The sequence below is a fragment of the Bubalus bubalis genome, chromosome 2 (assembly GCF_019923935.1).
Source record: "Bubalus bubalis isolate 160015118507 breed Murrah chromosome 2, NDDB_SH_1, whole genome shotgun sequence".
In the NCBI taxonomy this organism is placed as follows: domain Eukaryota; kingdom Metazoa; phylum Chordata; class Mammalia; order Artiodactyla; family Bovidae; genus Bubalus; species Bubalus bubalis.
The window spans coordinates 53,033,954-53,049,275 of NC_059158.1; the positions used below are offsets into that span (position 1 = coordinate 53,033,954).

The following is a 15,322-nucleotide window of genomic DNA, read 5'->3' on the forward strand; positions in this document are numbered from 1 at the left end:
ATAAAGCAACTAGAACACAAAAAGGAACAAAAAGAATAATTCATATGTCAAAAATAAAGCTGAAAAACATATAAAACTGGGCTGTCATGGTGGGCTGGCCACAGAAGACCACTGCCCTTGTAGGACTGGCTTATGTTTAAGAGTCCACATAAGAAGCTAAGAATATTGTATACAAAGATTCTTGGATGTTCTTGGACGAATCCCTAAAAATACACCATACAGAAGGTATACAGTACAGATTACAAATAAGAAGCTGGGTATAGTTAAAATGGAACCAGAGGTTGTAAAATTAGAAGAGCAACTTCAGAGTGGTTAAATAGAAGAGATGATTTTTTTAGGCTGAAAATGAATTAAGTCTGCAAGAAAAATGGTGGAGTGGAAAACATGGGAGTCCTCAGTGGAAGAGCCTCCTGCCAACCAATGGAAATCGATAATATAAACATTAAGTGACTAGTGTCTTCATGGGAAACTATATAGTCAAAAATAGTTATATTAAAAATATTTTCATATGCATCTTATGATCAAGAAAACTGATACAGAACATATTTAGGACACTTGATAAAATGGATTGTAGTACCAGGGGCTTGTGAATCAATTTTTGATTTATAGAGTAGCTATTCAAATTACTGAAGAAGCTGAAGTTGAATGGTTCTATGAAGACCTACAAGACCTTTGAGAACTAACATCCAAAAAAGATGTCCTTTTCATTATAGGGAACTGGAATGCAAAGGTAGGAAGTCAAGAAACACCTGGAGTAACGGGTAAATTTGGCCTTGGAACACAGAACAAAGCAGGGCAAAGGCTAATAACAGTTTTGCCAAGAGAATGCACTGGGCATAGCAAACGTTCTCTTCTAACAACACAAGAGAAGACTCTATACATGGACATCACCAGATGGCCAACACCAAAATCAGATTGATTATATTCTTTGCAGCCAAAGATGGAGCTCTATATAGTCAGCAAAAACAAGACCGGGAGCAGACTGTGGCTCAGATCACAAATTCCTTATTGTCAAATTCAGGCTTGAACTGAAGAAAGAAGGGAAAACCACTAACCCATTCAGGTATGACATAAATCAAATCCCTTACAATTATATACTGGAAGTAAGAAATAGATGTAAGGGACTAGATCCGATAGAGTGCCTGATGAACTATGGACAGCGGTTCGTGACACTGTACAGGAGACAGGGATCAAGACCATCCCCAAGAAAAAGAAACGCAAAAAAGAAAAATGGCTATCTGAGAAGGCCTTACAAATAGCCGTGAAAAGAAGAGAAGAGAAAAGCAAAGGACAAAAGGAAAGAAATACCTATTTGAATGCAGACTTCCAAAGAATAGCAAAGAGAGAAAAGAAAGCCTTCCTCAGCGATCAATACAAAGAAATAGAGGAAAACAACAGAATGGGAAAGACTAGAGATCTCCTCAAGAAAACTAGCGATACCAAGGGAACATTTCATGCAAAGATGCGCTCGATATAGGACAGAAATAGTATGGACCTGACAGAAGCAGAAGATATTGAAAAGAGGTTGCAAGAATATACAGAAGAACTGTACAAAAAAGATCTTCAAGACCCAGATAATCACAATGATGTGATCCCTCACCTAGAGCCAGTCATTCTGGAATGTGAGGTCAAGTGGGCCTTAGGAAGCATCACTATGAACAAAGCTAGTGGAGGTGATGGAATTCCAGTGGAGCTCTTTCAAATCCTGAAAGATGATGCTGTGAAAGTGCTGCACTCAATATGCCAGCAAATTTGGACAACTCAGCAGTGGCCACAGGACTGGAAAAGGTCAGTTTTCATTCCAATCCCAAAGAAAGGCAATGCCAAAGAATGCTCAAACTACCGCACAATTGCACTCATCTCACATGCTAGTAAAGTAATGCTCAAAATTCTCCAAACCAGGCTTCAGCAATACGTGAACCGTGAACTTCGAGATGTTTAAGCTGGTTTTAGAAAAGGCAGAGGAACCAGAGATCACACTGCCAACATCCGCTGGATCACTGAAAAAACAAGAGAGCTCCAGAAAAACATCTATTTCTGCTTTATTGACTATGCCAAAACTTTTGACTGTGTGGATCACAATAAACTGTGGAAAATTCTGAAAGAGATGGAATAGCAGACCACTTGACCTGCCTCTTGAGAATATGCAGGTCAGGAAGCAACAGTTAGAACTGGACATGGAACAACAGACTGATTCCAAATAGGAAAAGGAGTACATCAAGGCTGTATACTGTCACCCTGCTTATTTAACTTATATGCAGAGTACATCATGAGAAATGCTGGGCTGGATGAAGCCCAAGCTGGAATCAAGATTGCCAGGAGAAATATCAATAACCTCAGATATGGAGATGACACTACCCTTATGCCAGAAAGTGAAGAACTAAAGAGACTCTTGATGAAAGTGAAAGAGGCAAGTGAAAAAGTTGGCTTAAAGCTCAACATTCAGAACACTAAGATCATGGCATCCGGTCCCATCACTTCATGGCAAATAGATGGGGCAACAGTAGAAACAGAGGGCTCCAAAATCACTGCACATGGTGACTGCAGCCATGAAATTAAAAGACGCTTACTCCTGGAAGGAAAGTTATGACCAACCTAGATAGCATATTAAAAAGCAGAGACATTACTTTGCCAACAAAGGTCCGTCTAGTCAAGGCTATGGTTTTTCCTGTGGTCATGTATGGATGTGAGAGTTGGACTCTAAAGAAAGCTGAGCACAGAAGAATTGGTAGTTTTGAACTGCAGTGTTGGAGAAGACTCTTGAGAGTCCCTTGGACTGCAAGGAGATCCAACCAGTCCATCCTAAGGGAGATCAGTCCTGGGTGTTCATTGGAAGGGCTGATGTTGAGACTGAAGCTCCAATACTTTGGCGATCTGATGTGAAGGGCTGACTCATTTGAAAAGACCCTGATGCTGGGGAAGATTGAGGGCAGGAGGAGAAGGGGACGACAGAGGATAAGATGGTTGGATGGCATCACTGACTCAATGGACATGGGTTTGGGTAGGCTCCGGGAGTTGGTGATGGACAGGGAGGCCTGGCGTGCTGCAGTTCATGGGGTCACAAAGTCAGACACAACTGAGCGACTGAATGGAACTGATTCAAATTATTTCAAAAATGATATATTTTTTTAAAACAGAGAGATTGTGCCAAGATTTGAAAGTTAACTGGAAAAATTCCGTAATTTTCAACATAGAGACCATATTTGAGAGGTGAAGTATTTTTAGTAGTGTATTCAACACATCATTTAATTTTTCATTGTGAAAAAAAAAAATAGAAAAGGTACTTATTATTTAAACAAATTTATAGGTCACTGAAGAGAAGTAGTAAGAAAAAAACCCATCAAATTAGAATTTGGTATACACTGGGAAAACTAATTTGGTATTTGAAATATTATTCATAGGAGAAGTTGGAAAAACATTTCTGTCTCAACTGAAGGAAGTTGGCTTTCTGGCCATTTGCCTTTAGTCTTCTTGATCAAACAAAGTACAGCAGGAGAGAGAGAGAGTTTCTGCAAAAGAAGAGACACTAAGAGTTCTTAAGTTTACCCAACATACAGATTGGCTTGTATTCAAAACATCTGGTGTATGGTTATAACTTCAAGCTGGAATCACTAAGTAGTTGTCACTAAATTTCAGTATGAGTGCAGCTGGGTATCAAACAGAAGATAAATTGTATTAAAAGAATGAAGCAGTTTGGCAAGTTTAAGGTTATACAAAAATAAAATTACTTATGTCCTCAATTATACATACATTTATATATAGAACTAAATGAAAAAGAAAATAAAACATATGAAATTTTGAGAGATGTAGCTAAATCAGTGCCAAGACAGAAGTTTACAGTACTAAAAGTTTACACAAGATAAGACAAACAGTCTCAAATCAATAATCTAAGCTCTCATCTCAAGAAAGTAGAAAAGAATAGAAAATAAACATAAAGCAAGCATAAAGGTGAGAACAGAAACCAATAAAACTGAAAACAGACGAGAGAAAATCAAAGAAATGAAAAGTAGCAAAATCAAGTGGGGTGTATTCAAGGTATGGAAGACTTAACTCAAAAACCTGAATGTGAAAACTAATAGCAGATTTTACTTGTAACAGCCCAAAACTGGAAGTAATCCAAATGTCCTAAAAAAATTAATGTATTTCTACACACTAATAAGGAGCAACTTGAATATTTCTAGAAAAGAACAAGGAACAAAAGAAATTTTTTAAAATACCATTTATAACAGAATGAACAATATGAAATATTTAGGGACAAATATGACAAAAGATATGCAAGACTTGTATACTGAGACTATAAAATATTGCTGAGAAATATTAAAGACATAAACAAATGGAGAGAAATAGTATACTCGTGAGTGGGAAGATTCAATACTGTGAAGCAAACCCCAAATTGATTTATAGTCAAAGTAATCAAAATCCCAAGTAGGTTATTTTATAAAAACGCACAAGCTGATTCTAAAAGTTACATGGAAATGCAAAGGGTCTAGAATACCCAAAACCTATTTGAAAAAGAACAAAGCTAAAGAATTACCAAAGCCTGAATTCAGTCTTTTATAAAGCTACAGTAATCAAGACAATGTGGTATTTGAATCAAAATACAAAAACAAATCAACAAAACACATCTGAGAATCCAGAAATAGACCCACACATACATAAACAACTTATTTTTTAACACAAGTACAAATTCTTCCAATACAGAAATGATACTGTTTTTTTTTTTATTTTATTTTATTTTTAAACTTTACAAAATTGTATTAGTTATGCCAAATATCGTAATGAATCCACCACAGGTATACATGTGTTCCCCATCCTGAACCCTCCTCCCTCCTTCCTCCCCATACCATCCCTCTGGGTCATTCCAGTGCACTAGCCCCAAGCATCCAGTATCGGATACTGTGTTTTTGAACAATGCAACTGAAACAACTGGATATCCAAATACCAAAACTAAATTTCAATTCATACCTCACACCATGTATGAACTTTAACTGAAGATCAAGCATACACCTAAAACTATAGAACTTTTACAAAAAAACATGGGAAAAGAATCTTTATGATGTTGAGTTAGGTAAAGGTTATTTAAATACAACACCCAAACTATGATTCATAGAAGATAAAAATGGATAAATCAGACTTCATCAAAATTAAAATCTTTTGCTCTTCAAAATTTACCTGAGAGAATAAACAGACAAGTCACACTGTGCAAATTAAATATCTGATGAAAGACTTGTATACAGAATACATACAGACTGTTCAGAACTCAACAATAAGGAAACAAACAACCTAGGTTTACATACAGGCCAAAGATATGAATAGACACTTAAAGCCTAGTAAGACACTCAACATCATTAGTCATTAGCAAAATGTAAAGTAAAATTACAGTGATTTAGCACTACACAGAATGATCTCTGTTCGTTTCCAAGGCAAACCATTCACTATCACAGTAATCCAAGTTTATGCCCAACCAGTAACGCTGAAGAAGCTAAGGTTGAACAGTTCTATGAAGGTCTTAACCTTTTAGAACTAACATCCAAAAAAGATGTCCTTGTCATTATAGGGGACTAGAATGCAAAAGTAGGAAGTCAAGAAACACCTGGAGTAACAGGCAAATTTGGCCTTGGAATACGGAATGAAGCAGGGCAAAGACTAATAGAATTTGGCCAAGAAAATGCACTGGTCATAACAAACACCCTCTTCCAACAACACAAGAGAAGACTCTACACATGGACATCACCACATGGTCAACACCGAAATCAGACTGATTATATTCTTTGCAGCCAAAGATGGAGAAGCTCTATACAGTCAGCAAAAACAAGACCAGGAGCTGACTGTGGCTCAAACCATGAACTTCTTATTGCCAAATTCAGACTTAAACTGAAGAAAGTAGGGAAAACCACTAGACCATTCAGGTATGACCTAAATCAAATCCCTTATGATTATACAGTGGAAGTGAGAAATAGATTTAAGGTACCAGCTCTGGTAGATAGAGTGCCTGATGAATTATGGAATGAGGTTCATGACATTGTACAGGAGACAGGGATCAAGACCATTCCCATGGAAAAGAAATGCAAAAAAAAAAAAAAAAAAAAAGGCTGTCTGGGGAGGCCTTACAAATAGCTGTGAAAAGAAGAGAAGTGAAAAGCAAAGGAGAAAAGGAAAGATATAAGCATCTGAATGCAGAGTTCCAAAGAATAGCAAGAAGAGACAAGAAAGCCTTCCTCAGTGATCAATACATATATGAATTCAGCTCTGAATAGAGCTGTTGAAAACACCAAATGCCTAAACTTTAAAGTCCCCCTGTCTGCACACGTGCACAGCATTGCCAGAGCTGTCCTGATCACAAGAACCAGTACTGTACTTCTAGTTTTCATTCCAGCATAAATCACAGCACAGAGCACCATGACGACTCTGGGGCTATGGTTCAGAACATAGGTAACTCGGTGCTACAAACTTTAATCTAGTAGCAGTATTAAACATTCCATCTATGACATTCTATCTATGCAGAAGGATCTCGTATAAAACACAGATCTCGGTTACCTAAATAGGAAGCACCTAAAGGGTCTCTTGCAGTCTGGAAGAGGACAGGCTCGTGAACAGAGGGTGTTGCCACATCAACGGTTGTCCACGCCACACTGTGAGAAGACCCGCAAGCTACTCGTGTGATCTTCTGGCCTTCTAAGCCTTGCACAAGTGTGGGCTTCCTATTAACTGTGGTTGTGCCATTGCCCTGTTGGCCGTGGTCATTGTCACCCCAAGCGTACACCTGTTAAGGAGATAAAAATAATTTTTCAACATTTCAGAACATTCTTTAAGTTTACTTCAAAATTCTTGGTGAGTGCTTCCTGGATAGCTCCGCTGGTAAAGAATCTGCCTACAATGCAGGAGACCCCAGTTCGATTACTGGGTCAAGAAGGGACCTGCTGGAGAAGAGATAGGCTACCCACTCCAGTATTCTTGGGCTTCCCTTGTGACTCAGCTGGTAAAGAATCTGCCTGCAATGCAGGAGACCTGGGTTCGATCGCCTGGGTTGGGAAGATCCCCTGGAGAAGGGAAAGGCTACCTGCTCCAGTATTCTGGCCTGGAGAATTCCATGGACTGTAAAGAGTCAGACATGACTGAGCAACTTTCACTTTCATTTACGTAATATCAACCCAATGAATTCATCTATATACTGTTCTTAGAAGCAGGAAGTTCTCCTCTTTAACTAAATATTGTAACATTTTTTCCTTAATTTTGAAAAGAGAAAATGATCCAAAAAATATGTTTACTTTTCAAGGAATTTTGTGCTTTACAGAATTAGGAAGTATAATTCATTTTTATTTCATTCTGATTGAAGTACAATATGCTGATTTATTGTCATACATTTCAAATTGTCATAATTTCAAATTATATTATCTCTGAGCCTGTCACAGGATAGCCTCTTATGGTGGAGGAACAAGCAACTCTTATCGAGGATAACTTTAGTTCAGAAATGAAATACATACATTTCCCTTCAGACATTACAGTGGGAAAGCTCACTACTTTATAACGTGCATTACTCAGCAGTCTTTCCTGGACGCCCTCACTCATGCTGACAGTTAGGCAAATGTACACAGGAACACAGTGGACACAGCCCACCATTCTGGTTTTCCAAGTACCAAGACTCACTTCATTTTGTCACAAGTTACACTATCAACATAAGCTCTTGTCCCGAGCTCCCTTACCTGTCCTGCATCAGTGACCGCCAAGCAGTGCAGGGCCCCGACAGCCACATGCACAATCTTCTTCCCTCTCAGCCCTTCCACCACCTGTGGTTTCCGCACATGCACATCCGAGCCATGGCCCAGTCTGAAATAGTCCCCCTTCCCCCTGCAAGGAATCAACAGTGAGCATTTTAATACATGAGTATGATCTGGCAATACCCCACAGCAAAATATTCACTGCCACAGCACTAGAGTCAGCTCAATGACAACAGACACAATGCCCAAGGTCTTAGAAATTATAAAATAGTATACCATTAATTCAAAATAATACATTAATTCTGCTAGCAAGATCCTTAATGTGTTTAATGGTATTTAAGTTACTGATGTAGATTTCATACAGAGACTGAAAACATGACATGCAACCTCAAATGGCTCTTAAAAGATCTCTGTAGTGATTCTTCCCCAAGCTGCCTCTGAGTCATGACACTAAGACCAAGGCCATCACACTGTCTGCCCATGGTCAGCTGGATATTCCACCTCTCTCTGATTTAATAATCTTTCACTGGAAACACACATGAACTTTTTCAGGGATCAAAGAAATCAGAAATCTGTTTTCCACACATGTGATCACTAGGCTCCTTGCATGGCAAAAAAAGCAGAAAAAAGCCTCTACACATACTTTATCTAAATAAGAAAGACAAGCTAGGCTAAAATTTCTCCAGTGTTCTTTTCTAAACAACCCAGTTATAATTCGATATTTCTTCTTATAATATTGTCACTAATCCCAACTCAAAATAAATAAAAGGACAAAGATGCCTGGATGAGCAAGAAAATAAGGCGTCCCCCTTCCTGCAAGCCCCTGAACAGACACACTGGTGGGTGACAGGCATTTACATACCATGTCCAAACTACACCCGACTTGGTGAGGGCCAGGGAGAACTGTGCTCCACATTCGATCTGGCACACCCCTTGTCCATTAAGTCTCTCGATGTTCTGGGGGATGTTACAGCCTTCACTTCCTCCCCGGCCCAATTTTCCAAAGTCACCATCACCCCAAGAAAATACCAAACCTAGGTTTAAAAATATAGACATCAGGCCAGCATCTCACAACATTCCTCCCCTAAAACGTGGAGTCAGACAGGACTTACCTTCATCAGTCAGAGCCAGGGTCTGTGCATCTCTACTTCCACATGCCACTTGGATTACTCTGTGACCAAGAAGGACTTTCACCTACTCAATTACAAATTTAAAAACAGAATCAAGCACAGGCACCAAGAAAGCAAGGGAAATTTTTCCCCACAAAATGAAAGCCAATACTGCACATATCTTTATGAACTGTCCTAGACTTGGAGCTTATCTTCTCTGGAAATCAGCAGATGGGGAGCTTTCTGTATGCAACAAAAATAGGTATAATCACCATTTTGGGCTTCAGTTGTGTTGTGTTATCCCCATGTCCCAAGCGGCCGTACTCTCCAAGACCCCATGTGTACAGTTCACCACTGGACGTGAGAGCTGCACTGTGTGAGCTCCCACAGGCAATATCCCGGATTCGCTTGGTTTTCAGGGCCTCTATCAGCCGTGGCTTGTCACAGTTCCTAAAGCAAGATTAAATAATATTCCCTATCATCAATCTAGCCTCTTTAAAGAAGGGGAAAAAAGGACATCTACACTGATCCACATTTAATCAAAACAGTATCTTTAGATTCACTTAACTATCAAACCTTAGAGCATATGAGGCAAATCACATTCAGAGATATTTTTTAAATGTATTTTTAAGTTTCTTTTGCATAAATAACCCATCCTATTCAATTTTTTACAAAAATTATCCAAAAGCATTCATTATTATTAACAGTTTCTTATTAGCAAAAATGAAGAAAATATTCTTACATTCTACTAAAGTGTCCAAGTTTGCCGTCATCACCCTCACCCCAGGAAAACACTTTGCCATCGACAGTTAGAGCGGTAGCGTGCCGTCCACCTGCAACATTCACATAGATAGAGGCTGCCAAAGTTGGTTTAAAAGAAGTTAACAGCATAACTACCTCTTTTGCTTGGCACACAGTATGTGTGAGTATCTGTCAAATGAGTAAATGGGATCAACATTTAAGGATGACAATTATATAAAATAAATGAACATTTCTATAAAGTTCAAGTCCTAGAAAGGATTTTACTTGCAAAGAAGCAGCAAAATATTGCTATTTTTAGCATTATTACGTTTAATGGGGTTGCTATATTAAATATATAAAAGATCAAAATTCAGATGGAAAAAGTAAAACTAAGTTCATTTGCAATTAGACAAATTAGCAAGTGTAATGGTATTCAGGCTTTTGTGAAATACATCTCAACAATGAAATTACTAAAGCAAAAGTACCATCAATTGCAATAAAGGCATTATGCTCACTCTTCCCAAAACAATCAGCTCACACTCTTTCCTCACCACGGCCCACTCTTTAACTCCATCTATCCCAGCTCAGAACTGAAGAGTGTTTCCTCTCTGTCACCAGCTCCTAGGATCCAAGACCCACTTACCAACAGAGCCCACATGATCCAAGGCAATGTGCTCAGCTAAAAACAATGTTTCCCACACTCCCTCGCCCAGAGAGGACGGTGACAAAGATGCGATCGACAAGTGAGGCTTCCAGAAAAGCTCTCTGAAGGGGCAGAGTGGGCTTGAGGAAATGCTTATGTGCTCACCTGTAGCTGCAACGGGGATGGACAGTAACCCAGTGTCCCTCACGGGTACTGTATCTGCAACACTGTCCCTCCCCTTCACCTCCAGACTTTTACAGAGGAGAATGGTAAAACACGATCTTGCTCAAGGCACTACTGTTCAGATCTTCTGTTATACAGGGTTAAATCTAACCCTATTCAGTATAAATACAAACTCAGTTTGTATCTAAGTCAGTTTCATTCCTCAGAAGCCAAGCACAGTGCTTTAAAATAATGCTCTATATGTTTCCTGAATTGAAGCAGTGCGACTTTTCAAAAAATGATCCTTTCTTATGGCTAGAATTTACAAACTCTTGAAATCTGATGAAACTCACAGGCTCTGTTCCCAAAAAATAACACATATTTAGGCACAGAACATGATTACTGCAATCGTTTATGAACCTGAGACCACAGCTCAAAATTAAAAATCCCCTCCTTTGGAGGGGTACGCCACACATGGCAGAATACCAATAACCCGTGATCTCCAAAAAGTCTTGTGCAACAAAAATAATTAAACTCTAGACCATCTAAAGTTTTACATTACCCAATTTTTACTTCTAATAATGAGTAGAACTAGACAGAATGCAAGGACACTCTAGGGGAAACTGTTTAAAGCCCCGGTTAATTACAGAGCCTGAGCAGCAGGCTTGTCTGAGCACAAGTGTCAATTCTGGCCTGTACCTGAGTGAACAGCCACCTTCTTGACCACGTAACTGCTGAGAGCTGTGATCTGTCGCGGGATGGGCACAGTCCCACTGGAGATGCCCAGCCCCAGCCGGCCATTCGTGGCTTCTCCACAGGCATATACTTTTCCTTCCACTGTCACTGTAAGAAACAGGAGTGAGGAAGAGACTCACTTTTTGTGACACAAGAACTATATACTTAGGCTTCAACATCATTTAAAACTTTTATATTATTTGAATAATCATACCTGCAAACAAACTTTTAGAACCACCAGCCACCTGTACTACATTCAAAGCAGAAAGTGTCTCAGAGAATGACGGAACTTTTATCTAAAACAAAATTTTTTAAAAAAGCAAAAGAAAAAAAATTTTTATTTACACTTTTAAAATTACAAGTAATTGTATTAAATAGTACAAAGAATTTACATGGTTACACTCTCCAAAGAATCTCTTGTCTATTACAGATGCATAAGCATTTTAAGAATGAAATGATATACTGGAATTTACTTTAAAATACGTAGGGGTGAGGCTATGTAGAAAATAAAGACAAAAATGTGACCATCCACAACTGCTGAAGCTCGTACAGTGACAAAAGGAGCAAGTCTCTATTCTGTCTACCAGGGAGGTACATCTGAACATCTCCATAATAAAAGGTGAAAAAAAAAATACACATACTATAAAGTTATAAACATTTGGTAAACTATATTTTATTTCAAGTCATGTCCTCCTCATTCTTGTTAATTCTGACTTCTTTAAGAAACTATTAATATATGCGTAAATTTTCCATTAGAGATGAATGTGATTTCATTTAAAATTACTAAAGCCCTTGTCTAAAAAGCCTTTTATGATGCCCATACGTCATGAAGTATCAAACAGGCAATGCTACCATGGAAGAAGGACGCTCTTTATCCCAACTCTGAAGCACCCATCTGCCTTTCGTGTGCAAACGCCCATGTGCACACAGGGCCCTCTAGAGAGCCCACAGTAATAAGAGAAGCACCCAGATCTCCTGGGCCCCACACATCTCCAAAGGCAGTGCAGCGGCCTCAAAAACAAAGGGAACCCAAGGCTGCTGAATTATACAGGATCATTTTCATCATACTAGAACCATGGTCTCAAAATGAATGAGTTCTAACTTTCCGTTTCAGTGTCTCAGCAATGCAAATAACAGGGATCTTACAATGAGTGAGGTCTCGTGAAATACTAAGTTGTGTCTGTGCTAAGTCACTTCAGTCATGTTCAATTCTCTGTGACCTTATGGACTGAAGCTGCCAAGCTTCTCTATCTGTGGGATTCTTCAGGCAAGAATACTGGAGTGTGCTGCTATGGCTTCCTCCAGGGAATCTTCCCGACCCAGGGATTGAACCCTCATCTCTTGGGTCTCCAGCATTGGCAGGTAGGTTCCTTACCAATAGCACAACCTGAGAAACCCAAGTAATAGAGATGCTCAGTCAAAAAGAAACTGTTTTCAGACACTAAACCTTGGAGGAATCTATTCTGTGGCACCTTAGTTGAGAGCCACAGGTGAATTCAACTCGAGTTCAAATGCATACCTTGTCATTCCTACTCTTTAAAATATAATTACAGTCTACAATTTTCACCTCTACGCTTGTCAAATGTTTTCGGAACTGTATCTTCTAGTTTATAAAACAGCAACAATGCAACTATACCTAACATGCACTGTTTTCTAAGGACAGAGGCATCTTAGAATCTAAAATGATAATATCTATGAGTTCATGTCAAGAATTACTTAAGAAAAGTCCATTTTAAAAACAACATATAAAAGGTATGATGTATAGTAGAAATCAAACCAATATTGTAAAGCAATATTAAACCCTTCAATTAAAAATAAATAAATTAAACACACACACACACACACACACACACACACACAAAGGGGAAAATCATTATAAAAATTTTAAGAGGCCTGGCTAACTCTGGGCCTGTGTGGGCCCAAGCAGTGTGGGGTGGCGAGCGCATGGGGTGTCAGGCACACACCTTGGAACCCTTCAGACCTCCCAGCTGGTCCTTGTCATTCAGGCCCCACACAAATACTTTGGTTCTTATTGTAGCTGCTGATTCCAGACCTGCTGCCTTCTTTCTAATAAGGCTAATCAAAGTAAAAAAATAAAACAGAAACAGAGGTTAATCACATAGCAATTTTTTAAATAAAGAGGAAACAACCTAAAGCACACACTTTGCTGGTTACTACCAAACACTTAAAATTTTGCTATAACTAAACAAAATCCAAAGTATACACAAAAGTTAGTGGTACAGAGGGTCAAAATGTCTACAAACCAACATACTACCTTTCAATACTAGAATTTAACTTTAGCTATTTATCCTGGTGGAAATCTTTCTAGGAGTTGTTATTGTTGTTTAGTCGGTAAGTCCTATCTGACTCTCTGCAATCCCACAGATTGCAAAGGCTTCCCTGTCCTTTACTATCTCCCAGAGCTTACTCAAACTCATATCCATTGAGTCAGGGATGCCATCCAACCATCTCATCTTCTAGCATCCCCTTTTCATCCTACCCTCAATCTCTCCCAGCATCAGGGTCTTTTCATATGAGTCAGCTCTTCAGATCAGGTGGTCAAACTACTGCAGCTTGAGTTTCAGCATCAATCCTTCCGATGAATATTCAAGGTTGATTTCCTTTAGGATTGACTGGTTTAATCTCCAAGGGACACGCAAGAGTCTTCTCTAGCACCACAGCTGGAAAGCATCAATTCTTATGCACTCAGCCTTCATTATGGTCCAACCTGCACATCTGTACATGACTACTGGAAAAACTATAGCTTTGAATAGATGGACCTTTGTCAGCAAAGCGATGTATCTGCTTTTTAATATGCTGTCTATGTTTGTTGCTTCTATCTTTTAAATTCATGACTTCACTCACCATCAGCAGTGATTTTGGAGCCCAAGAAAATAAAATCTGTCACTGTTTCCACTTTTCCCTATCTATTTGCTATGAAGTGATGGAACTTAATGTCATGATCTTTGTTTTTTGAATGCTGAGCTTAAAGCTAGGTTTTTCACTCTCCTCTTTCACCCTCATTAAGAGGCTTTTTAGTTCCTCTTAGCTTTCTGGCATTAGAGTGGTATCCTCTGCATAGCTGAAGTTGCTAACATTTGTCCCGGTTATCTTGATTCTAACTGTGATTCATCCAGCCCAGCATTTTGCTTGATGTACTCTGTATATAAGTTAAATAAGAAGGGTGACAATATACAGCCTTGTCACACTCCTTTTCCAATTCTGAACCAGTCTGCTGTTCCCTGTCTGGTTCTACCTGCTGCTTCTTGACCTGCATAAGTGTTTCTCAGAAGACAGGTAAGGTGGTCTGATATCCCCATCTCTTTAAGAATTTTCCAGTTTGTTGTGGATCCACACAGTCAAAGGCTTTAGCGTAGTCAATGAAACAGAAGTAAACATTTGTCTGAAATTTCCTTGCTTTCTCTATGAGCCAGTGAATGTTGGCAATTTGATCTCTGGGTCCTCTGCCTTTTCTAAACCCAGCCTGTACATCTGAAAGTTCTTGGTTCACATACTGTTGATGCTTAGCTTGAAGGATTTTGACCATTACCTTGCCAGCATGTGAAATGCAACTTTATGGCAATTAGAACATTCTTTGGTGCTGCCCTTCTTTGGGATTCAAATGAAAACTGACCTTTTCCAGTCCTGGTGCCACTTCTGAGTTCTCCAAATTTGTGGGCATATTGAGTGGGCATTTTCATAGCATCATTTTTTAGGATTTGAAATAGCTCAGCTGGAATTTCATCACTTCCACTAGTTTTGTTTATAGTGATGCTTAGGGGTCCACTTGACATCACACTCCAGGATGTTCAGCTCCAAGTAAGTAACCACACCACCAGGGTTATCTGGATCATTAAGATAGTTTTTGGATAGTTGTGCATTCTTGCCACCTCTTCTTAATCTCTCCTGCTTCTGTTAAGTCCTTACCCTTTCTGTCCTTTAGCATGCCCATCCCTATATGAAATGTTCCCTTGGTTCTTCAATTTTCTTGAAGAGATTTCTAGTCTTTCCCATTCTGTTGTTTTCCTCTATTTCTTTACATGAGTACAAGAGTTAGTCACTCAGTCATGCCCGACTCTTTGCGACCCCATGGACTGTAGCCCACCAAGCTCCTCTGTCCATGAGATTTTCCAGGCAAGGATACTGGAGTGGGTTGCCATTTCCTCCTCCAGGGTATATTCCCAACCCAGGGATCGAACCCAGGTCTCCTGCAC

The 15,322-nt window shown here is 39.2% G+C and overlaps 1 protein-coding gene and 1 pseudogene across 8 annotated transcripts in view; one reads left to right on the forward strand and one right to left on the reverse strand.

The window, feature by feature from the left end:
- HERC2 (HECT and RLD domain containing E3 ubiquitin protein ligase 2) overlaps positions 1-15,322 on the reverse strand; it is a 238,331-nt gene that overhangs the window by 61,871 nt on the left and 161,138 nt on the right. For all 8 annotated transcript variants that reach the window (XM_044932091.2, XM_044932094.2, XM_044932108.2 and 5 more), the window contains 9 exons: positions 13,073-13,184; positions 11,323-11,404; positions 11,073-11,216; positions 9,570-9,660; positions 9,100-9,277; positions 8,831-8,912; positions 8,581-8,752; positions 7,704-7,848; positions 6,538-6,763 (listed from right to left, as the gene is read on the reverse strand). In XM_044932091.2, the coding sequence (XP_044788026.2) occupies positions 6,538-6,763; positions 7,704-7,848; positions 8,581-8,752; positions 8,831-8,912; positions 9,100-9,277; positions 9,570-9,660; positions 11,073-11,216; positions 11,323-11,404; positions 13,073-13,184 (1,232 nt within the window). The remainder of the gene's footprint in view (positions 1-6,537; positions 6,764-7,703; positions 7,849-8,580; positions 8,753-8,830; positions 8,913-9,099; positions 9,278-9,569; positions 9,661-11,072; positions 11,217-11,322; positions 11,405-13,072; positions 13,185-15,322) is intronic.
- LOC102403460 lies at positions 87-439 on the forward strand (annotated as a pseudogene).